This window comes from Vombatus ursinus, unplaced genomic scaffold (genome assembly GCF_900497805.2).
Source record: "Vombatus ursinus unplaced genomic scaffold, bare-nosed wombat genome assembly UNPS02014874.1, whole genome shotgun sequence".
Lineage (NCBI taxonomy): Eukaryota > Metazoa > Chordata > Mammalia > Diprotodontia > Vombatidae > Vombatus > Vombatus ursinus.
Window position 1 is genome coordinate 6,048,361 of NW_020954652.1, and position 25,770 is coordinate 6,074,130.

The following is a 25,770-nucleotide window of genomic DNA, read 5'->3' on the forward strand; positions in this document are numbered from 1 at the left end:
AACAATTTCAAGGTAAATATACTGATATAAAATATAAAAGTGGAGAATATTGGAATAATACACAGCTTGGGGTTTAAGATCTTCCTACTAGACCTTAAGGTCCTCGTAACTACCCAATACCTAACAAAGTGTTCTGAAAAGAGCAAGTATCTAAGTAAATGCTTGTATTGTATCAAGAAATAAAAGAGATCAAAGGCTTGTAGACCACCTAGATGTGTTTTATATATCACAAATATTTTGTTCCAAGAAAAGTCAGAAGACACTGGATGCAGAGAACATAGAATGACATTAAAAAAACTTGTGCGGTAGCTAGGTGGTGCAGTGGATAAAGCACCAGCCCTAGAGTCAGGAGGACCTCAGTTCAAATCCGGCCTCAGACACATGATACTAGCTGTGTGACCCTGGGCAAGTCACTTAACCCTGTTTGTCTCAGTTTCCTCATCCGTAAAATAAGCTGAAGAAAGAAATGGCAAACCACCCCAGTACCTTTGCCAAGATAACTCCAAACAGGGTCACTAAGACTTGGACATGACTGAAATGACTGAACACTATGTGCCAAACACTACGCCAAGTGCTGGAGATTTACAGAAAGTCTTTGCACTCTAATGGGGGAAACAACATGCAAAAAACTATGATAAGGAGAGAAGGCAATTTCTATGAAAATACTGCGAAAGCAGAACTGAAAGGCTTGGCAAAAGACTGGACACATGGAGTAAGTGTAAGGAGAGAAACTGAAGATGACATTGAGGTTGACAGCCTAGGTGATAGACGTAATTTGCAAGAGTGTCATGTCTGACTCGAGACCAAATTAGAAAGATAAAGCTGAGATAATAACTGGGTGACAGCACCTCCAACCCAGCCTCCTTAAATAAACTATTAATATTAACTAAAATGAAAGTGGACAGAGGTAGAGATTTTAACTAACAACATTTCCTAAAGGAGGCTCTTGCTTGAGCAAAATAGTCACTCCAACCAGTACTTAGAAAGGGGCCTAGAAATTGCCAATAGGTAAGAAAGCAATATTTTCTTGGCAAGCAGAGACATGCAGTCTGGAGTGATTGGCTGAGACAGCAAACTCATTTGCAAACATCACAAATAAAGAGGCCAAAAGAACACTTAAGATTAAAGAAAAAAAAAGGGTGTAACAATGGTGTCAAAAGTACTAAAGTTTAGAATGAGTCAAGGCTGGTAATGAAAACTAATAATAAAGAAGCATTTTTTTTTTTTTAAAGGCAAAGGCTGTTGCGGAAAAGAAGATCAAAGGCCTAGAGACATTTCTTAGGGTAGATGTGACTACAATAAATGAAGGAAAGTCAGAACTGCTTAATTTTTGTTTCTCTTTTCTTTTTCAAGGAGAATGACATCTGGACTAGCAAGGACAGAATTTTTAAAAAGGGGAGATAGTATAGGACTTGGATTCAGAAGATCAAGTTCTGACTCTACCACTTTCTATCTTATGACTTCAAGCAAATATCTCACTTAATCTGTAAAATGAGGAGTACGAATTGGATTTCTAAACTCTTGACACTATGATTCTGGGCAATCAGCATTGAAAACCAAGATAAGTGAGAAGTATAGCAGTGTATATAGGTCTCCCCAATAAATACAATTCATAAGGCCTTGACAAACTACATCTAAGCATTATGAGATATGATTGCTGATCTAATGCTAGTGATTAAAAAAAAAGTTGTGGTGGCCAGTAAAGTTGCTACAAGATTACAAATACATGAAAAAACTGCTTCCATTTTCAAATGACAGACTGATAATCTTGAGTTTGATTCACAGACAAATGCTAGGACTTTTGTGATTTGTGAGCACATAGAAATGTGGTGATTATTATTATTTAAATTTAAATTTAATTTTATTTTTAAACATTCCAATACCCTTTCTACTTCACTTGAGAAAGGGAGAAAAATAAAACCCCTATTACAAACATTTATTGTCAAGTAAAATGAATTCCTGCACTGTCCATGTCCAGAAAGACAAAAAACCCTCAATCTATGCTAAGACTGTCACCTTTATCAGAAGGTGGGGAGCATGTTTCATCAAAAGTCCTCTGGAATCATGGTTGGTTACTGGGTCGATCAGAGTACCTAAGTCTTTCAAAGTTGTTTGTCTTTACAATATTATTTCATTGTATACATTGTTCTCCAATTCTGTTCACTTTGAGATGTAGTGATTACTAAAGGCCAGAATAGTTTTACCATGCCAGCTTATCCTTATTTTCTCTAAATACTTTGTATATATTTGCATTTACTCCCTTTCCTGTGCCATTAGAACGTCAGCTCCTTGTCAGTAGGGATTGTTTAATCAATTGTATTTGTATCCCTAGCATGTTGTTTGGCTCAGATTAAGTGCTTTATATATATTGCTAATTGATTTCTTTCTTGTCACGATTACAAGAGCAGTAATTGGGAAATGCTTAAAGTATGGTATACCTGGATTACAGAGTAAAGCAGGTGATAAAGTTTCTCATGCCATCTCTGTGGACAAGATGGGAAATATGGGCTAGTAGGATTCAGAGCTATTTGAAGAATAAAACCCAGAGAACAGTGATTAAGATTAATATCAACCAACAGGCAGATTTCTAGAGTATCCAAGGAATCTGTCTTTGGCCTTTTTTGTTCAAAGTTTTTATCAATGAGTTGGATGAAGACAGATGGCAAGTTCGTCAAGTCTGAAGATGATACAAATTTGGCAGAATAGGTACCATGTTGGGCAACAGATTCAGGAACTAAAACTACCCAAAGGATCTCAATCAGCTAGAATGATGAAATTTAATAAGAGTTGAGTCCTATATGGGTTCAAAACACCCACGGCACAATTACAGGATGGGTGACAACATAACGAGGCAAGAATTTGGGTGAAAAAGCTCTGAGTTTTAGTGGACTTCAAAGCTCAATATGTTAACAGTGGGCAGGTGGTCACGGACCTAGCAGACAAGAGGCCACCAAAAAGCGTCCAAAGAAGGAGCTGAATCCAGGGATAAAGCACTAAGTACATACAAAACCAATCAGGAATGCTATTTAGAAGGACTAGGGAGGTTGAACTAGAACAAATTATGTTACTATTATTAAACACATAGCTACTTTGTCCAGGAACACCTATGTTTGATTCAAAAGGCAGCACAGTGTAAGATCTTGACTTTTCAACTTATGACACATGTGTGACCTTAGGCAAATAATTCACTCTCTTGTCATCAGTTTCTTCCTCTGTAAAATGAAGGAATTGGAGTACATGACCTCTAAGAGTCATGATTCCCTAGATTTTTTGGCTCTAAGTCTAACATAAACATTTGGTACAGGGGCTGAAGAACCTCCAAAATTGACAGGGCAAGCAACTGAGGTGAATGACACACAAATATTAAAGAGATTAAAAAAAAACTATTAAAATAAAACTCAAAACAAGAATGATTCCAGTATATTCACACACCCACTTTAAGATACTTGGTTCAGTCTGATTTACTTTTATGACTGGTAATCATCAAATGGAACTAAAATTTTAACTTACTTTCTTTTGGATAATTTCCGCCATCCGTGAGCAACTAAAATACAGAATCCCATGCTAGGTACATACAACACTCGCTCTGCAACCACAAATCCAACCGGGAAAAAGAGGTTTGATGCAGGAATAAATGGCAATGCCATTAAGCATAGTGCCTATAAAGAAAAATACCCAGAGATTTTGATAAATTTAATTAGATCAATGAAACACTCAAACATAGCTCTTTTTTAGCTGACTGAAATGATTCAGTGACTAAGACTAATAATAATGTGGAAGAAGTACATATGAAACCTACTTTAAAACTAACTGAACCAAGGGTGAGGATACTGCTAGGTTTAAGAAAACTTTAAGACTGCTTGATGGGGAGAGTTGGGCTTCTTACAGTAACAGAATGCATTTAGCACATCTGAATGTACTCCCAGAACATTTGCTAATGTTAGAATCTCAAAGAGGACTTTGTTAAGGAATAATTACTAAAAAGCAGAAATTATAATTTCTACTGTATACATATTCTACTTATTCAATGAGACCTTAAATGTAGGGTAAGAATACTAGATTCAATCTGAATTGTAGAACTATTCACAAAGTCCAATTTTACTGGTTTTCTATGCAATCCATTCCTATAGACTTTTATTAAAACAGCAATCAAAAATAGCAAACATTTCCATTTCTACATTAAAGAACACAAATAAAAGTTCCTTACTAAATCTCAAAAATTTGAAACATTTAACACATTTCTTTGAATCAAGGCATTGATGACTGACAAATACAAATTAAAAACTGGAACAGCAAACTAGCACACAAGATTAATAATAAAACAGGTTTTCTATTATATTTCTTAACTGCTTGGAGTAACCATATGATTATACTAAAACCTTGTACTGTGAAATAAATTTAATCCTTATTCTCTCTAAGGACTTCAACATCCTCATCTCACTATTCTGTGATTATCTAGAGTAGCTAATTGAGTGAATCAAAAGTAGGTCTGGCCTCAGAAGATTTGAGATAAAACTTATTTTTCTCCTTGCTTCAGGATTTATAAAACAGATGGCTTCTATTCAGTCCTTTTAATTCTACAGGAGCAATAAAATACATAAATAAAACTGAAAGACTTTCATGAATTTTTATGAATGCCTAATAATGGGAAAAAAAAACCAAGAGGTAATGCAAAGCACCTTATATAGATTTGCAGGTAAAACACTCCAAACCAAAAAGCTGAGACACAAAGTTTAGATAAGACAAAGCCCTTGCCTTCATGAAACTAAAATTTTAAATGATAAAAGGTACTATAAAAAACAAACATCCTTTTTGAGTCATAGGCTTTAACGTAGTTTAATAAAAAAGGAATAATCATTAAGTGTCACTAAAAAAAAAAAGCAGTATAAGGCATTAAAAAAAAACTATTTGTAAGAAAGAATTTCTTACCATTAACACAGTTTTCGAAGAATTACCAGGATATCGAACACTGAATACTAATAGCGACCCCAAAAAGCAAAAGAAAATAAATGTGGCAAGATTTCTAATGTCTAAAAAGGACTCTATAAGTGGTATTGTTCCCATTGTCCAATCACAGCACAGTTCTGAGGGATTAAATAGAAGCCACGCATTTACAGGAAGGAGGTAGTTAAAAGTCAATTGCCTTGTAGGAGTTGGGCTTACAGCAGCTGGATTGTCAAACCTGGAGGTATGAAGGGAGAGAAAAAAGAAAGTTTTGAAATTATGCTTTCAAAGTGTTCAAAACAATGTATATAAATAAGAATTAAAACAAATATCTTAACCCTAAGTAACAATTTAAAAGTTTATTTTCTAAGTCAATGAGAAATCAGAACTCAGTTATGTTCTTTCAAACTTTTTGGTTAAAACAAAAAATGAAAACCTATTGCTTCTCTTAAATAAAAAATAACCTTAAAATGTATTAATATTAGTAAATACTATAGCTAGAAGCCTACCTAGAACCCAAGATAAATACTAACTTTGATGCTCAAAAATCAGCATCCAGGATATAACCCCTAGAATAATAATATTAGATGACATTTACATACTGCTTTTAGGTTTTCCAAATGCTTTACATAATTATCTCATCTGAACCTTAAGATAACACTGTGAGATATTATACCCACTTTACAGATATGGAAACTGAGGCTTAGAGATAAGTGACTTGCTCATGGTCAAATAGTAAGATCAGAGACAGCATAAGCACCCAGGTTTTTCTGCCTTCAAGGCCAGAATTCTATCAATTATTATTAGTATACTGCCTCCCATGTAGTTTATTTAGTACAGTTAATTGATTAAATTAAATTGATTAAATCACAAAGGATAAGGCCCTCTTATAATGGTACTCTAAAGTATATGTGCATCACCCACCTCTAATCTAATTGCAATGATACATATTGTTACCACTCTGCATCATTCCCACCCCTCTTTTTACACTGAAACACTGTTATGAGTAAATTGTTTAGAAATGACTTTCATTTGATGAATGGCCATAAAGCTAAAGTCAACCAGTCTGAAATGAATTAACTAGGCAAAAGAAAACCTCTAAGTTCAATAATGTAATGACGAAGCTGGCAGGTAATATTTGGATCCTCTTTTGCATATTATTTTCTGTGTGTTTCCAATTGAAGATTTCAGTGTTAAGTAAGGTTTTTGAAGGGAGACAGCATCTCTGGAATGAAAGGGTAACTCCTCTTTGATGGTAAGACAGCTGTTAACAGCTCAGCACTTCTCTAAAGCACTTTTATTTAATTGGTGGAACATGGACACAAACCAGAAAAAGTCCTTATTCTATAGGATGATTTATTGTTAAGAATTCAAAGCTACAGAGCTTTCATAGCATTATAGTTAATTAGACAGGCGTCTGTTAAACAAAATACTTGCCTATAATGCCTGTTTGTGTAATGGTATTTCACTTACAGCAAGTCAAATAGCACACTGATTTGTGTGCTACAGGCTATGCTATGAAAACTGATGTTTTTAAGAATAAAGTCACAAAATGTTTGTTTAAAATTGAGTGCTTTAAATCCAAGTGTTTCTGAAATATCCATGACCATTTATAATTGTAATCCATTGCAAAACTTGAAAAGCATAAACTTATGGCTCTTACCTGGTAAATACTGGAAGCTGAGATTGAATAACCTGGACTCTGATCACAACAAGCAATAGCGTGCTGAACATCAAGACAATAAGCTTCAGCAGTATCTGCAGCAGAGAAAAAGGAATACTGCCCTTTCCACGAAGAATCTGCACAGCAGTAGTATATAATAATGGCAATGTATACTGGCAAGGAGAAAAGAGTTAAATAACTTAGTTCATTAACAAACTTAAAACATTAAACACAAATTCAGATAGCTATAAAATATAACAAATTCACAGAGGTGGTGAGAAATGAGCAGAAATTTTAAAATATGAGATAAGTCTACAAATGTTCTAAGACAAAATAATTGAGGCCAATAAAAATATATTTAACAGAATTAGCCTTCAGTTTGAAATTGGGTCTAACATTATCAATAAAATTTCAGAGTTAGTGAGGAAGAAGGTAGTAGATCTTAAGACATCAAGCTGTGTTTATTTTCCATTAAAATAGAAATTAAAATTAATTTGCCTCGATTTAAAGAAAAAAAAAAGTTGAATCCTATTGTTCAAATACCACATAAAAATGGAATTGAATTGTTAAAAACAATGCAAAAGTTTAGATTTCTACTTACTCCTTGTGCTATAAATACTTCATAGACACAGCATATCCCCACGACAGTGACCCCTTGCTCTTTACATAACGTGGCAATAGCTACTAGAATCACAGTCAGTAATATTGGAGTCCATACTATAAGGAACAAAAAACACTTTATGAAATAATCTGACAATAGCAGAAGAATAACCTGCATTTGACTGCTATTTGCGATTAACGGAAAAGGCCCCAACATACTTCTATAAGCCCTATGTCACATACTTCCCCAAAGCCGCCTTGTTTAAAATGTAATATGTATTTCAATTTTATGAGAATCCTTCAGTTTAATTTGGACAGGAATGTTAAATATTATACTTCTAATCTAAATTGCAGAGAGAGCTTGGTGCAGTAGAGGACAGGGCCCATTCAAACACTGCCATACAAACTGGCTGATCATTTAATCTCTCAGTGCTCCCACACAACTCTTAAATAAGAAGCCTTCTTGCCCTCCAACAATTTGTCAATGAAGAAAATTAGGTTTCAGTAATACTGGGCAGATTTATTTATTAGAGTAAAGGACCTTATAGAGGCCCTGACAAATGGATAAATATGGAAGAGAGCAGAAGAGAGATTTTAGAAGTCAAAAACCTGTTTGCTTTTGACCAAATGATTCTACTACTGTTGGGCATGCATCCTAAAGAGGTCAGCAAGAGGAAGATCCAACATTTGCTAAAATATTCAGGGTACTACTTTTTTTTGGTAGCAAAAACGTGGAACCAAAGTGAGTGTCCATTGACTGATACACAACTGAACAAACTGTGAAACATAATGGAAAATACAGAAATAAGAAATGACAAAGGAAGTATTCAGAAAAACTTGTGAAGAGACAGAAGGACAAATGAATACAGTGAAATAAGTAGAACCAGAAGAACAAACACAACTTCTACAGCAAAGTAAATGAGAAGAACATTAAAATGAAGTAAATTAACGGCTAATAACGGCCCTCGTTATTAGAGCATGATCTAGGAGGATAGAATGTTGCATCATTACTGTATCAGTTTGGGGTAACTTTGATACAAGGTAGTGTGCTGTCTCGAAAGAGTGAGCAGGGTAGTGTAGCATGGGGAACAGATCCAGAGGTGACTGATGTAAAACCAAGAAATAAAATGTATTAAAACAAAACAAAATTTGTTTGCCAGGAGTGATTTTTGGGGAAGGAGACAACGCAGGACCAGGTGCAGGAGAAGAAATGAGGATGGCAAATTCAGTGTCTATAATGAGATCTATGTGACCTAACAGAAAGCGAGGCATAAAGTAGTAGGAAATATGGTACAATGGAGACAAATTACAAAGGGCTCCAAGAGCCAAGTACAGGAATCATAAATCGTGCACTTTGTGAGAGGCAGGCCTTGCTAAGCAATATATGTACATAAGCAAAGAGCTCTAATGCAAAAAATACTGATGGGCTACTCCAGCCTTCCACCAATTACTGCACATCAAGGCTGTCAAACTGGTTTACTATGAAATTAGACATATTCATTGTTACATGGGCAGGTCCATATAGTTAAAATTCTATGTAATTCTGCACAAACTGAGTCGGTATTTCTCCATGTGCCTGAATTACATAAAGAATTATAGTTCTTACATGTGGGTCCTAGTCGTGTCCTCACCAGTCATCCAACTTTGGTAAAATTACTTAACTACTCTGGGCTTTAGTTTCTTCATCTATCAACGAAATCATTCTCTTAAAAAAGTAGATTCCCAGTGAAAAATCTATTAACTACTACTTCTAGAAATACCATACTTCAAACATCCGTGATTCCACTGGTATGAGTATGTGAGTTGGATTTAGTAGAGGAAAGAAAATCATAACAACTTTATATGCTTAATCACTTTTCTAGCCTTAGAGTCCCTTCTAGATATAAAACTGTATGGTTCCAAGCTGATTTTACACATAAGCCATTCTTTATCATTTGCCCAAACCAAGGAGGGGGAGGGAGAGGATAGTGGCACGACTAATTCAAAACGCAGGTAACATCCGAATCCTTCATATTTGCCTTTCAAATGCCTGACACATTATTCTGCAGTATATATTCAACAAAATCAGTTTGTATTCTGCAAGTACGTAACTTTTGAAAAAGATTACAATGTTTCAAATGTATTGGATACTAAATAGTAGAATGCCAGTTTGAAATAAAAAACGTTAACAAGCATATGAAGCGAACCCAAAGTTAATTTTTCTTTACGTAATGGGTGATACCACAATTTAATTTATGTCAACTATATGAAGAGGAAAAAATAACTTTTAGCTCACTTCAAATGTATATCCACAGCAGATCTGCAGAGTCAATAAGAACCTGCATCAAAGATGTGCCACTATTACCTCAGTATTACGGCTAAAAGAAAGCAGTAAAGGTTAAATTAATCACACCAAATAGAGATATTCAAAAATAAAGCTGAGAATAAGACTAAAAGCATTTAAATCGCAGGGCATTTCTACATAGCACAGGTTCATGTTATGAGAAAATACATATATTCAGATATGTTTTCAATATGGAAAATATGATATTCTTCTGTTGCTTTAATGATAAATCCAAAAGCGGTATGCATGTTAAAGCAATTCTTGCATCCTCTTACAAAATACTGTTCTTTACTATTCTATAGTCAAAGAAAGTGTAGACATTTACCTATGGTATTATTCGGACCTTTAGATTTTGTGTATGACAAAAATGCAGTTAGAAAAAAGATTGATGATAAAAGTTCTGCTCTTCCAACCACACCTGTCACCTACAGACAAAGGAAGATAGAACAGAAAATTAGTTAATAAGCAATGCTTCAAAAACCTGATTTTCTAAAAAATTAGTAATGCCATAAATGTTAACACTCTTGGAGTGCCCTCATGTGGTGAGTGCCCATAACTTCCACTTACTCAAATTATTCTTGTCTGAAATATATATTTCAGTGTTAAACACATCTTTAAGATTTAGCCACTATGCTGGGGACCAAATTCCTTTCTTCTGTAAATATTTTAACCCACTGAGACATCTTCCCCAGAACATGCAGTTGAGTAACAAGGCAACCAAGCCTAAAGCTAGCAAAAATAAAAAGTTTTGTCATGGATGATTCTAATCATAGATGTGCTTTGCATTTTAAAAAACTTAACATGAAAATCTGAATTAAAAAAATATTAGTAATCATCATCATCCAAAGTGAAAAAGGATTCTTTCCTTTTTAGGAGAATTAAATTTAGGGTTCCTTTAAATAATGAATTGCTCTAGTCCATTCAAGTATGACTTTTATACAACTCTTTAGAAACATATCTTCTTGACTCAAGTGACATACAATAGTATAAATGAAGTCTTTGAAGCATTGTCATGAATGCTAATTATTTCTTCCTGTTATTCTGCTTATAAAGACAAATGAATAATCACCTCATTGCATTATGGTATCATTATAGCAAATACCACTTTACTTTTCCAGAGGCCATTTTTTCCAAAAATCTTCTTAAACAATGATGAGAATTAGGAATACAGAACCAAAGGCCTCTCACTAGTTAAAAGAGATGTTACAAAACCCACACACTAAAGATTCTATGCATTGCACATAACAGTACTTAATAACTTAATAATAACTTAATAGTAACTTAATAATGAATGGACGAACTGAATATTATCATAGCAGAAAACAGGACCTTCATTTTAGACATAATTCTGTAAGCTTGGTTAATCTGATTTCTCAGCTCATGGAAGATTTAAAAGAAAACACTAATGACTTGCATTTTATGTAATGCTTTAAGATTTCTAATGTTTTCCTTAAGATAATCCTGTGAGGTAGAGAGGGCATGTATTATCTCCATTTTACATTTGAGAAAAATGAGGCCTGGAAGGGTTAAGTGACTTGGCCACAGTCAACCAGCTAAATAAATCTAGGAGCTGGGTCTTGAACTCTGACTCCAAGTTCAGGACACTATCTTCATAGACAGAATCCAGACTGCTGGGACATCAGAGATCTCTCAGTCTAATTCTCTCATTTTACAGATGAGGAAACTGGAATTAAACTTTAAGTATGAAACAGATTGTGGGTCAGGACTTCATAGTACAGGTGGAAAAACCTGAGTTAACCCACCACCACCAGTAATAACTGTTGTCAGCTGGGGGACTGTGGAACAGACAAGGAGCAGGGTGAGTTAACTTTGCTCCTAGGGAGATTGAAATCCATCTGAGACTCTTTGGGCAAGGACCACTATTGGGCAGATCTCTTCTAAGACACAGAAACTTTTTATTACCTGTTTTTAGCTGAGGATCACCAACTATGTTTTTTAGCAATAGAATTTTTTCACTCGGACCCTCAGGCCCTGACTCATAGTAGCTACGAAAACCCCTCTAGGGATAAACAGTAACTGGCCAAGACCAAAGACCAAAGAACACTGCCCACTGAATGCTGAATAATAACGAACAATTTAATGAAGTTTCTGTTTTCAAGTCTAATGGTTTTTAAGTAAAACTGTCCTTATCAGAAGTTACTATATTTGCTAATTATTTTTCTCTGGCATAGAGGTACTTGGCAGTAGATAGAGTGCTGGGCTGGAAGGAAAAGCACTTAGATCCTATCAAGGCCTTAAATACTAGCTATCTAACTCGGGCAAAATTGCAAAGAACTCTGTTAGCACCAGAATTGAGATCTGAGATCTACACTGGTGGAGGAAATTCCTAATGCTGTTTGTAAAGAAGTTACAGTGTTGACTGTGAGATTTTAAAAGATAATTTTAAAACAAAGTTTAGAAAAAAGGAGACTTCTATTAGTTTTAATTTAATAATATTTGTTATTTTACTATTGGTGTGACTATTTTATTTATAGCCCCAGTAGCTGGCACATACTATGTGCTTAATCAGTGTTTGTTGATTAAGATTTAGGTTAATAACAGAAAACGTAGTAAAGCTTTTTAAATATGAATCAAATTTTAGTCTATTTAAGCTGGCATATTCTACTTATTATCTGCAGAGAGGGAAGTTACTGGATATGAAAAAGAACTACACATGTTCACTAATATCTAGTATGTGGCCCCTTCAATACCCAGCTATATGGTAGTCTAGATAACAATATTAATCATGACAGTTTTTAGAATGGTCACCCCATTTTCGGAACACAGCTGTTCAGAACAGAGCTGTTGAACTGAAAAATGATTTTCATTTTTACTGTTAAAAATATTAGGCAAACGAAATTTACTACAATGTGTATATTAAGTATTTTTATCAAATGCCTTTTATTTTCAGGTTTGAATAAATTAAATGAATTATAGTGACTGATTTCAAGGATTATATACATATTAAAATGTAGTACGTAAAATTCATTACTTCACCCAGAAGTTTTTCCTCTGATTACACCAACTAAGAGACTAGCATTTTGTCTCCTTAAGTAGTAACATCTAAATACGTCGGGAAAAAAAAAAACTTTCAATTATTTTTTCTTGAAGAAATATTTTATTATAAAGGTTAAAATGCTACTGGAAATTTGCTTTTAGGCTTCAAAGAAGAAAAAAAGTATCAATAAGGATAAAAAAAAATGTATTTTTAGGTTTACCTACCGCTTCTGTGTGTATAGGGTGCACAGCAAACATCAAGGAGGCAATTATACTACTCCTGGAATCCAGAAATAATTTGCAGACTTTAAGGAAGACCACACTAACCACAGCATGAAAAATCAGATTTAGCAGGTGATAAGATACTGGTTTTAACTCACTATATAAATAATTTAAACGAAATGTCAAAACTGTTAAAGGACGGTAAGATTTGTGACTTCTTTCCTAAAAGGGAAAAAAATAAATTTAATTATTACAGTTTTATTTAGTCATGATTTCAAATTTACATATAGCATGACCACTATGTTCAAAAGTATTCTGTACTTACTTTATTCCTTAGCTAAGGCTGAGAAAGGTCAAGAATATAATGATTTAAAGCGATAGTAATCATCACTAAACAACCAAAATTCTTCTAAAGAGGAAAATTCAGGTAGAAAGCTACATAATTTGTTTAGAAGTCCTTTTTCCCCCTTTTCAAAGTAAGTTTTAGAAGCTAAAGTACTTATATTCAAAGTATTTTTCAGAATGATGTTAGGAATGAAGGCCAAGAATGGACAGTAAAGGAAAGAGAATAGGAATTCCTCTTTAATAGATATGGAAAGAAGAAATGTGGGATTAAAATCAGATGCAAATTATGTCGAGCAGTTTCCAGTGCCTAGCACAATAAACTGTACATATTAGGCACCTAAGGTCTGTTGAATGAAAACACAGGTCAAGGGTGAACATAAGGCTTTTCTATGCATTATAGACATATAAGCAAGAGAGCCAGATAATTTCTGGTTCAATTTCTCAAAGGAGGTACAGTGAAGAAAAGAAAGTGTACTAGGTAAGGAATAGTGACAAGGACATAAAGCAGGTGTACAGAAAATAGAGAAGGATACTGACAAATAGTAATATATTAAAGGTATAGCCCAAAGGCAAAGGGTAAATTGCTTTATATAAACATCTCTATGGAGTATGAAGATGAATACAAATAAATCCAAGTCACTGCACGGTGAATGCACAAGGATCAATTCAGACCCAATAAGCTCAGTACACTGAGATCAAGTGACTTGTACTGTTATTATGAGGCTTACCTAAACATTTGAACAAATGTCTGCATATAGCAGTTACTTCTTAATTCTAACAAATTTATGACAAGTCTTTATTTGAACAATATTATTAGAAGATAAAATATCCTTATGACCCTTGCTCTTCAGATGAGTAATAAGATATATCAAACTATGTTAACATCCTCTTTCTATAACACTGCAAGATCAATGAGAATATTGATTGTTTCATTCTTTGCATTTGTACCCCTAACACCTAGCACAGTGCTTAACAGTGGGTGCTTAATAAATCTTTGCTGACTGACTGTTAAGGGTCACTGTGAGAAAACAGAATAATTTAATTAACCAAATTTTCCATTAAACCAAAGACTAAAAAGACATTTATGCCAACAGCATCTTTCTGAAAGCTTAAGAGAGAGATATATTTCCACTTGGGATGGCTGCTTACCAATTTTTCTCTTAGTGAAAAAAGCATTGCATTTAGTAAAAGAGATGAGTTCAAATTCCAACTCTACTACTTATTGATCATGTAATATTGCTTGGAAAAGTTATAACCCTTTTAGGCCTCAGTTGCATCATCAGTTGAATTAGATTATCTATGAGCCTACTACTCATACTGTCAATACTGTAATTCAAACAATTATCACATTGGCCTTTTTAATGTCATAAGACCTCTTTGGCAGTCTGATGAAATCTAAGGACTCTTTCTCAGAATGCATAAAATAAAATAACTAAAAAACAAAAAAACAAAAAATGGACTTAAGAAAAGGAGATAAACTTCTGGTTTCTCTCCTTTCCACGGCTGTTCTCTCCGTTTATTTCAAGTTATCAGGATGGAGCCCATAAACAGATTTTCGTCATCAAATGATGATGATTCATTTTTTGGTCAAACAAATTGGTGTAATGTATGTAACAGATTAGATTAAAAACATAGGAAGACCAAACATATGTTACCGGATAGTTTTAAACAGGGAGAAATACAATCCAAATTTACCTTACTCAAAGGGAAAAAAAAAGAAAAGAACAAAGTCACTAAGGAAATCATGGACTCCTCCCTCCCACAAACAGAGTGATTTTCACACATAAAGCACAAGATGACTTGGTCACGAGATGAACCGTGCTGATTTAAAAAAAAAAAAAAAAGGCATCCAACATGGTTATATTAATAAATTGGCATCTCCTGTTTCCTGTCAAAAGAATGCTTCCACAATTCACTGAACATTTTTTTTTTAAAATCTGTAATTTCTGAGATGACTTAAAATAGGGAAAACAAAAACCAAAACAAACAAAAACAGTACCAAGACAAACTTTAGTTATCACTTACCTCAGACATAGGGGTTCCCCAGAAGTCATTGTGAAATAAGTTTTTTAAGGGTGTAGAAGGATGTAAATCTTTATTGTCTAATATTGCTGAAACATCATCAAAAACAAAACCACAGAAGAGGCTATTCCAATAGCAGGTTATAACCACACCAACTATTAAGGTTATTTCTCTGAGGCTAACAGCCATTGTTTCCACCAGCACTCATGGACTGAAACTGCAAAAGAAGATTTCATGAAGGGATACATTACAATATATATATATATATCATAGTACTTCATAAATTCAACTAAAAAAGATTAATGATACAGTTTTAAAAGAAAAAATATAACATGAAGTCCAGTGTTCTCATTATTTATGGATCTATTTAACATATTTGTAGTTCATGACTAAGCTTTGAGTACAAAACTGGTAAAAGGTTTTATTATAATCACCATTACAATTACTATTGCCAGACACATGCCTGCAATTTCTGCCACTCGGGGAGGCTGAAGCTGATCAGATATCCAAGACTGAAGCCTATTTGGTGAGTCCCTACTGTGGTGGCAGTAGAGGACCACCACACTGTCTAAGAAGGCTTGAACTGGAAATTTTCATGCCAATAAGTACTGGAATTGAGTTTGTGGGTGGCTCCTGGATTTCTATCCTAGATGAGAGACTCAGTCTTCAAAAAAAAAAAAAAAAAAACCAAAAAAACCCCAAAACTTATTATCATTAATATTGCCAGGATGGTGGTATAGGCAGTAGTGTAAAACTCAAATAGACCTGCAGGCACATAATGGTTTAGAAAATGACAAATTAATGTTATCTACATTTTATTGTACTTTTATTTCTTTTGTTAAACATTTCCCAATTACATTTTAATATGGCTTAGGCAGCACTTAAGCATTCCTGATGAAAAGACCAGAGCTGAATAGAAAATTTGCCTTTCAAGTATAATTCCAGGGAGGAATAAAAAGGTAATCATGAAGAGAAATCAAGAGGGACTCCAATGAGGTTAAAGTGTTTATCTTTCTATAGGGGAAGATGATACATGTATCTCCCAAGAACTTTATCATTAATAGGGCAGTTAGAAGGATTCTACGTAGAAAGTGAGTGAAGTAGTCAGCTGATTATGTTGGGATGATGTGAAAAAAATGGATATGTGAGAAAAGAGGGATTCTCTGGGAGAAGGGAGAAAGGAGAAGAAGAATTGGGAAAATTATCTCACATAAAAGATGCATGCAAGGAGGAGCCTCATTCACATCTAAAATGGTTCAAAAGGGTATGAATGTATACGTGTGTGTGTGTAGTGAAGAAATTCAGCTATTCCATAATCAGTTAAGTTTAGAAATCCAATTCTCTTGCTAATCACTGTTCTAGTCTTGCCTCAAGGAATTCTGCTATCCTTGGGGCATATAGGTGGCCATCAGGGAGTCTGGTCCAATGTATTTACACCACCAAGCAATCTTCCAGGGGTATCTGGTTTGCTATCCAAAGAAATCTGGTCCCACTACCTTTAACTTTGCAGGTGGACTCAAACAATGAACACTTCTTAGTCACAATAGGGAAGGAGGGTGTTACGCTAGCCTCCTTCCAAACTCCCAACCAATCATATTGTTCACCATGCCTCAGCTTTGTAACCAATTATATTATATGCAACCCCAGGTTACTAACCCCATAACCAGCTATATTATTTCCTTACCTACCCTGTTCTGATCTTTATTCTGTACTCCCCAAAACCTTTAAAAGGGGTGTTATCCTTTTGCTCGGAGTCTTTGGCTGAGGCAGAGCCACTGACTTGCTTTATTAATAAGTAGGGGCCCTGCTAATAAATTATCTTGCTCAGAGAAAATATGCCTCAGTCTACCTTTGTTGAATTCAACTTGCAACAATGTAAGCCTAGCAGTTCCAGATTTCCAACTATACTACAAAATGATAATCATCAAAACAATCTGGTACTGGCTAAGAAACAGAGTGGTAGATGAGTGGAACAGATTAGGTATACAATACATACTAATAAATGACCATAGTAATCTAGTGTTTGATAAACCTAAAGATTCAAGCTTTTGGAATAAAAACTCTCTATTTGACAAAAACTGCTGGGAAAACTAGAAAGCAATTTGGCAAAAATGAGACATAGACCAATATCTCACACCATATACCAAGATAAGGTCAAAATGAATAAATGATTTAGACATAAAAGGTTATATCGTAAGAAAATAGAAAAATGTACCTGTCAGATCTATGGATAAGGGAAGTGTTTATGTCCACATAAGAAATAGAGGGGATCATGGGAAGTAAAATAGATAAATTAGAAGGAAAACGGGAAATTGGGAAAAACACATTTTCTCTGATAAAGGTCTCATTTCTCAAATATCTAGGGAACTGATACAAATTTATAAAAATAAGAGCCATTTCCTAGTTGATAAATGGTCAGAGGACCATTTGTTGATAAATGATCAGTAGGCAGTTTTCAAAAGAAGAAATCAAAGCTATCCATAGTCAAATGAAAAAAATGCTCTAAATCACTATTAGAGAAATGCAAATAAAAACAATTCTGAAATGCCATCTCACACCAATCAGACTGGCTAACATGACAGGAAAGGAAAATGACAAATGCTAGAGAAGATGTGAAAAAATAGGGACACTGTTAGTAGAGTTGTAAACTGATCTACTCATTCTGGAGAACAATTTGGAGCTACATCCAGAGGGCTATAAAACTGCACACTCTTTGACCCAGCAATATCATGACTAGGTTTGTGTCACAAAGAGATCAAAGAAAATGGAAAAGGACCTATTTGTACAAAAATATAGCACCTTTTTTTTTTCATGGTGGCAAAGAATTGGAAATTGTGGGGATGCCCATTAACTGGGGAATGGCTGAACAAATTGTGCTATGATTATCATGGAATAATATTGCACTGTAAGAAATGATGAGCAGACAGACTTCAGAAAAACCTGGAAAAAATGTGTACGGACTGATGCTGAGTTAAGTGAGCAGAACCCAGGAGAATACTGTACACGGTAACAGCAATATTGTAGGGTGATCAAGATAGCGATCCATGACAATTCCAAAGGACCCATGATGAAAAATGCTACCCACTTCCAGAGAAAGAATGAACTCTGAAAGCAAATTGAAGCATGCTTTTTTTATTATTCTTTTCTATTTTTTGTTTTTTTATTAATAAATTTATTAATTTTTATTTTTCAACATTTACTTCCACAAGATTTTGAGTTCCAAATTTCCACCCCATCTCGTCCCTCCCCCCACCCCAAAATGGCATGCATTCTGAATATCCCTTGCCCTAGTCTGCCTTCCCTTCTATTTCTCCCCCCCTTCTCTTATCCCCTTCCCCTTCTATTTTCCTGTAGGGCAGGATAGATTTCTGTATCCCATTTCCTGTATTTTTTATTTCTCAGTGAAGCATGCTTTTTTTAACAGTATTTTTTTTTCCTCCAATTACATATCAAAAAAAAATTTAGCATTATTACAAGATTTTGAGCTCCAAATTTTTCTCCCTCCTTCCCTCCTCTTCTGAAAATGGTGGGCAGTCTGATATACGTTATACATATGCTATCATGTAAAACATATTTCCATATTCTTCACAGTTGTGGAAGGAACAGATCAAAAGGAAAAAAAACCACAAGAATAAAGTAGAAAAAAAATGCTTTGATCTGCATTCAGAGTCCATGAGTTTTTTATCTGAATATGGACAGCATTTTCCTTCATGCGTCCTTTCTACTTGTCTTGGATCTTTGTGTTGCTGAGAAGAGCTGAGTCATTCATAGTTGATCTTCACACAATGTTGCTGATACTGTGTACAATGTTTTCCTGGTTCTGCTCATTTTACTTTGTTATCAGTTCATGCAAGTCTTTCCTGGTTTTTCTGAAATCTGCCTGTTCATCATTCTTATTGCACAGTAGTATTACGTTACATTCATACACCACAGCTTGTTCAGCCATTCCCCAATTGATGGGCAGCCCCTCAATTCCTATTATTTTGCCATCATGAATATGGCTGTGAAGCATACTTTTTTAAAGTTTATTTTTGTTTTATTTTGTGTTGTCTTTTGCAACATGGTTAATATGGAAATGTTTTGCATGACCTTGCCTTCTCAAGAAGGCGGAGGGGCAGAAGAGAGAATCTGGAACTCAAAATTTTAAAAAATGATTGTTAAAAACCTTTTTATATGTACTTGGGAAATATTTAACTAAATGAAAATAATCTGAAAAAAATATGAGCAACTTTGTTTTCAATTATTTTTTTTTTTAGTTTTTATTGCATAGTTTACCTCTTGTTTCATTTCTTTTAGGTACTCTTGTAGAAAATTAATTTTTTTCTTTGAATCTCTGTAGTTGCTACAGCATTATCTTCTCCTTTCAGGCAAGATTTTGCAAATCTTTGGATCTACAGCCGTGCTTTATACTGACCCTTGTCTTCAGCTTACTCATCTCTCCAGTCTTACTTCCTGCTCTGCTCGAGCACTAGGCTTTTCCCTTTTCTGCCCTTTTGGATGGGGTGGGCTGATCTGCTTATTCTCAACCTGGGTCACCTGCATCCCTGTACTTACTTTCACCCCCCAGGGTTAGTTTCCCTGGATCTTTGAGGTTTAGAAGGTTGGATGGTAAAGGCCTGCAGTTTAGGACAAAGTGTCATAGACCTTGGAGTCCCTGGCCCTGAGGTGTCTCGACCTAAGTGCTACCAGCCATTTCCTAAGTCTACACTGTAAGCTTCTAATTACCCTGTGGCTTTCTGGGGGAATGCTCTACTCTTTCCACCTATGAATACAGAGTCTGGTTATTTCCAGTAAAATAATATATATAAATTGCTTTGTAAAACTCAAAGAGTTAATTAATGCAACTGTTGTGAGTATTAATAATAGTACTAGCACTACTATTACAAGGATCTCCCAGTATTCTTTGGTCCTTCCGAGAGGCTGCTAGGCTTAGTTTCCTGTGCTGGCACTGACTTTGCTATTTGACCCCTTTCCTATTACCTGTTGGTCTTCTTGCTGACTTTTTACAAGCTTCTGGGTCAGAAGAAGTCACTTTAATTTCTCATTGGATTTTCTGATCACTATTCAATCTGGTATGATATAAATTTTTTTGGTTGTACTGGTAAGATATAATAAATTATTTGTTTTGCCTGACTTAAAAAAAAAAAGCCTGCCTCAAACTTTCCCCACTTTCTGTCTCATTTCCTAATACCCTTTTTTCCCTCTCTTTTAAACCCTTTTACAGAAATAAGAGATGTTATCTTTCCCTTCTCCAGATATGTCTTATTTTTTTTTCCTAGACCTCTTCCCCCCTCCCCAAATTCCTTCTATCCAAATTTACTTTCTTTTCATGAAATCCACTCAAATCACTCTCACCCCAATCTAAATTATTTTCTCCTGTTATCTTTAGTCTCTGAAATAGCATTCCTAAACCACATTTAATTATACATCTAGGCACAGGAAGGCCTCAAAACTGACTTGTTTGCATTTTCTCCCTTAAAACAATATTTTTCTGCATTCCCTGTACCCCGCCAATGACATTTAATCTCAGCGTGTCTAATAATCTTTAAAATTAATATATATCATCTTCCAATCCCCAAAGGGATACTATGAGTGTAAGAGTAAATAATCATTTACTATAAAACATGGGAGGAAAAAAAAACCTGTCATTACTTGTAGTTAATGAGAGCAATAAAACAAGTAGTTTTTATATCTTTGCATTCATTATTGCATATCAGTAACTCAGCACTTTATTTCTGAATCCTGTATATGTTATAGCTATTTAAAAAATACTAAAATACAACCAAATGATGAAAAAAGAAAAAGACAGTAATTTTTTTAAACTGTAGATCTTTCTAGAATTCTGTAGAAATACCAAGAAAGTCCTAAATCTCATAAAAGACAGAGAAACTGATGTTCAGATTTTTTTTTAAGCTAATACTTAGTAGGGCAAACATTCTGAATTCCCTTGCTGTTATTTTAGGGGGAAAAAAACCAAACCAAAAACTTAAGCTCAATCTTTTACCATAAAATTGTAATTAGCTGAAAGCCAATTAGGATTTATTTGCATTTCATTATTAGCAAAATGGAGTAAATCACAAGGAAAAATACTGATCAATGTCAGACACTGGACTGCTTATTTGTTTAGTTATAATATCATAACGAGTGCCATCTTGTTTCTCAGCTGGTTAATGAGGGTTATTGCCCATACTCCATGGCAAAAGACTAAGAGAAAGAGATTTTTCCAGGCACTGAGTCTAGGGACTGGGTAGATAGTTTTTCATTTGAGGATGGGTAAGCCCATTCTGGTCCAAGCTGGCCTTATAACCGAAGGGATAGTATAACCCAAGAATGTGCCTTGTCTAGCTTTGGCTTGAAATATGGAAGCCACAATTTCATTTCCCAGTCTCAAGAAAGAGGGACTTGATGACAACTAGTCATTGAACACTTTGCTCTGAAAGCAAACAATGTGTATGTACCTTTCCAGAACTGTTAAGCCATAAATTGGAAGGATTTGTCAGCCACTCTTACCTGTGCCTGCTGACTTACCTAGATATGGTGGGAAGAATAATGAGAAGCAGGCACTTCCCCCTAGTTCTTCTAGGCAGACTATATGTACTGACTTTCTAGTCAAAGCCCCAGGGAGGAGTGTAGGAAAAATTAGCCTACCTCTCGCTTCTTGCCTTTCTCCTCTTCGTTTTAGAAGGGGGACAGCAGACTTAGTTTGCATATTTTCTTTGTTCTATGCCTTTTTCCTCTTTCTCCTTGTCTCTTCTTTCTTTAGCAACAGCCACAACCTAGAGGCATGTACTTTTTCTCTCTCAGCTCAGCAGGAGCTAGAGGAATAGGCTCATCATCTCTTTTTTGGGGGTACAGCCTGGAGTTCAGACCAATGCAGCTGTGTTGGGAGTGTGCCTTCTTACTTCTGTCTTACTGTCTCTCCTTCAGATGCTGTCTATTCAGCTTTCTTATATCACATCCTTTCCCCACCCAATCTGTAAAACTAGAGGTACAGTGTATTTCTGAACTATTCTCCATCAGGTTGACTCTCTCTTTCATGCTCAGAAACATTCTTTCAGGTTTCTTTTCTCTCTTTATTTTATCCTCATGGCTTATTGTCTTGGTTCTGCTAGGATTTGTGTCAATTCAGGCCAAGAGGACATAGGAAAGGTATCTATTTGTAATTTATCCCTTTCTTCTCTGAAGGAAGGTATGTATGGATGAATTTTTAAGATTTTGCATCAATTAAAGTTAGTTAGATTTGTATATGTTTGTAGTAAGCCAAAATATCACCAAAGTAGTTGATTTGTATCTAAGTCTTGTGTGTTCAACAAGCACCAATGCCTTTTGTAGGGGTATATGTGGAAGTGGAGGAGGAGGGGTCCACCAGAAATGCAGGTAGTGATATAAGACTTACTGAAATATACCAGTAACTATCATCTGTGATACTGAGAGTATAAAGTATGCTGTGGAGGGTTTTGAGGTTTCAAAGTTTCATTCAAATATTACAGGTCAATTAAAAAAATATTAGCGGACATTTATATAGTGCCTTACTGTCCTTTCCTTGTTTCTCTTTTTAAACCTAAAATAACTAAAAAAGTTTTTTTACTGTCCTTTGCATTGCTGCCTATATCTGACTTCCTGATGCTGTTCTTGCAGTCTGTGGCATTCTTTTGTATTTATCTTCAGTTCACTAAAAAAATCATTCCAAACTAACCTCATTTCTTTTTTTTGGAATGGCTGATAGACTAGTAAATTAGTAAAATTGTGTTGATCTAGTACATTTAGATTTCAGCCAGGAGTCTGCCAAAGTCTCTTATACTCCCACCTTCTGCTAGCTGTCTTGCTGATGTATTCCCACCCTTTGACTTCTCCCCGCTGGATTAGAAGTTAGAGGGCCTGGGTTCAAATCCTAGCTCTAATTCGTACTATTTGTGTGACCTTGGGCTAGTCACTTACCTTCTCTTAGCTTCAGTAAGCAATCTTCCCTGTAAAATGGACAGTTCGGACTAGTCAGGGGTGGGGAACCACACTTTACAGAACAAATTGGATTTGGTCAAAGGGCTACACTTGAGGACCTAGAGGGCCACATGTGGCCTTGAGGCCGCAGGTTCTCTAACCCTGGACTAGATGGTCTCTAAGGTCCCTTCCAATCCAATCTATGATCCTATGAAAACAAATTACTCCATGATGGTATAAGATAAAAAAGGTTTTTGTCATAATGAATTAATCTAATAAGAAAACTGAATAGGAATAAAATCATGCAGTCTCTCTAATTAAACAAAAGAAAGTGATCACTCACCTTAATCACCAAACCTGGCTCTGAAAGATTTCTGACTGTTGTCAAAAGGCTGAAGATCTGCCATCAATGAAGTTATTAAAAATAAAGTACCCCAGGTTCTGAAGGGGTGTTGTTGTGGATAACACTGTTATCCACAAGCTGAATCAGTGATATTACACTGCAGGCCAGCATGCCAGATCACTATAGGAGAAAACAAATTCATAATAAGCCTGGTGGTCCAAGGCAGAAGGACATTAAATTCTGTTCTATAATGAAGTTATTTTTATTCTAAACAAAGACATGGAACAAGAAAAGAACTTGGGGAAAATTACTTTCATAATACTATATTTGCATACATTGCCATACTGATGCCAGTTGACCAAAAAACTAAGTTCAAAGACCATTGCTGAAGGTACAAATAGTAGAGAGAAAAAATGTTTATAGTGTAATTAAGAGTACCAGTTGCCAGGAATTCTGAAGTCATAGAAAGAAATTCTGTTTTTTTTTTTTAAATGCTATGGGAATGGGAGGGAGTCACAAGAAAGGTTGGGACGATGATAAGAAAGGCTGCAGCAGAGGGAAGAGAGGAAAATTTAGAGCCAAGTAAAAATAATTACTTTTTAAACACAATACTTATTTTAAATATTTTTTTTGCAAGGTCCAAACCTACTTTAAGCTATGCACTATAAATTGTAGTTTATACAACTTGATTTGCCCATGAAATTATGTTGTTTGTTATATCAAATTTAAAAGCAGACTTCACTGAAACAATTATTACAAATCTGCAAGTAATCTTCTTTTAGTTTTTACTAAACTAAACTAAACAGATGAGAACTTCAGAAAAAAATTACCAACACTATAGTAATCTCACTGTGGTAAACAAAGAAACTTATCAACTTAGTGATCTCAGTATTGTCAAGGACATAAAGAAAACATTCATAAATAGCTAAATCAACTCAAAAATCTCACTGAATAAAACTTTAACTACATGAAACTTTTAAAAATTAGTCTCATTTTCTGAGTTATCACTATTAGCAGTTTTTACTGCTTCATTTTCTATTATTTTTACATATTTCCAAAAACTCAAAGTTTATCTCCTTTGAGATACGCTTCTTCACAATTTCAAGATTGTTTGGTTCTTGATTTGGTCTGAGCACTTCCAACCTCGAACCAATTTCTTTCTGTAGCAGATGAAAGAAGCTAAAGCAAGCAAGAATCGAGAGCAATCTGACACGTCATGCAAAGAAAGTTCTTATCATCATTTGTATGAGGAACATGCTTGACAGGAACTTACACTGAATTCTTGGATCCTACATCTAAAAATTGATTGCATAAATACTCATTTTCCAAAGAGACAATGCAGCAGTCTTATCCTCAATTAATTATATTTATGCTTCTGAATACATAGTGTCTGATGCTACCATTCACTCAACTTCTTCTTTGAAGTTTAGTTAGGACTGAAATGTAATTCTTTAATTCTAGACCAAAAGTCAACAAACAGCCCCAAAGAAAAGAAAGCAATGAATCCTATGAATGATTCATCTGATTAGGATGGTAATACTTCTTAAAGAAGAAGCTGCATGATTTTCCCAGAGATACTTTAGTCTTGGTCTTATTTATTAAATCACCTACCATCCCTCTTTTTTTTCCCTCCCAAGACTGGATTGCCTATTTTCCTCTTCGCTACTATTATCTGTTCCTTCTAAGCAGGGATGGTGTTTTATTTTTTCCATCATCTGTCTACTGCAGAGGGGAATGGAAATACCAGCTCTCAGCTTCTCCCTTAGCCTCCAATTGCTAAAGTAAGACCTTCTATGATTTTTACTATTAGTAACAGGGCAAAAAAGACAAAGTGAAAATTAAAAAGTTTCTCAAGTGCCTCACAATAAAAGTTGTTTTCAGGCTCTGCTAGAACCTAAATGGAGCTAAACCCTGATCACTTTACAACTCTATCCTTTCTGTTTTTCACCAACCTACCTAACCTTTCTTTGCACCTCTCACTCTTAGGGAGTGGCATTCCTGCCTCCTTCCTCTAGGATCCCACCTACTTAAAACCTACAGGGAAAGATAACCTTATATAAAGAAGATAATGTCGAGTCTTTGAATATACAATGAGATTTTTCCACATTTCAAAAGAAAACCTAAATTTAAGTCAGCCTTTTTCTCAAGTGTCTTCTTTTGGAAACATAAAGATATCCCCCCCCCTTCATAATCTGATTTTGTCTCATTCCCACATCTCACACTATTGCTTATCTTCAACACGTCAGAAATGTTAATGAACTGATAGCATTTAGTTTTACATAAAGTCCTCATATTGCATAGTTTGCAGAGATCATTTGGTACGATGAAGGCCTGTGGAAAAAAAATATGAACATGCTATCTTAGGCATCATAC

At 34.9% G+C, this 25,770-nt stretch overlaps 1 protein-coding gene across 1 annotated transcript in view; it reads right to left on the reverse strand.

The window, feature by feature from the left end:
• Nucleotides 1–25,770, reverse strand: part of TMTC3 (transmembrane and tetratricopeptide repeat containing 3) — a 52,993-nt gene that overhangs the window by 16,751 nt on the left and 10,472 nt on the right. Inside the window, exons 3-10 of the mRNA XM_027842540.1 lie at nt 23,398–23,577; nt 15,120–15,333; nt 12,753–12,971; nt 9,856–9,955; nt 7,209–7,324; nt 6,608–6,780; nt 4,930–5,182; nt 3,511–3,659 (exon numbers count right to left, since the gene is read on the reverse strand). Of these exons, the coding sequence (XP_027698341.1) occupies nt 3,511–3,659; nt 4,930–5,182; nt 6,608–6,780; nt 7,209–7,324; nt 9,856–9,955; nt 12,753–12,971; nt 15,120–15,305 (1,196 nt within the window). The 5' untranslated portion in view covers nt 15,306–15,333; nt 23,398–23,577. The remainder of the gene's footprint in view (nt 1–3,510; nt 3,660–4,929; nt 5,183–6,607; nt 6,781–7,208; nt 7,325–9,855; nt 9,956–12,752; nt 12,972–15,119; nt 15,334–23,397; nt 23,578–25,770) is intronic.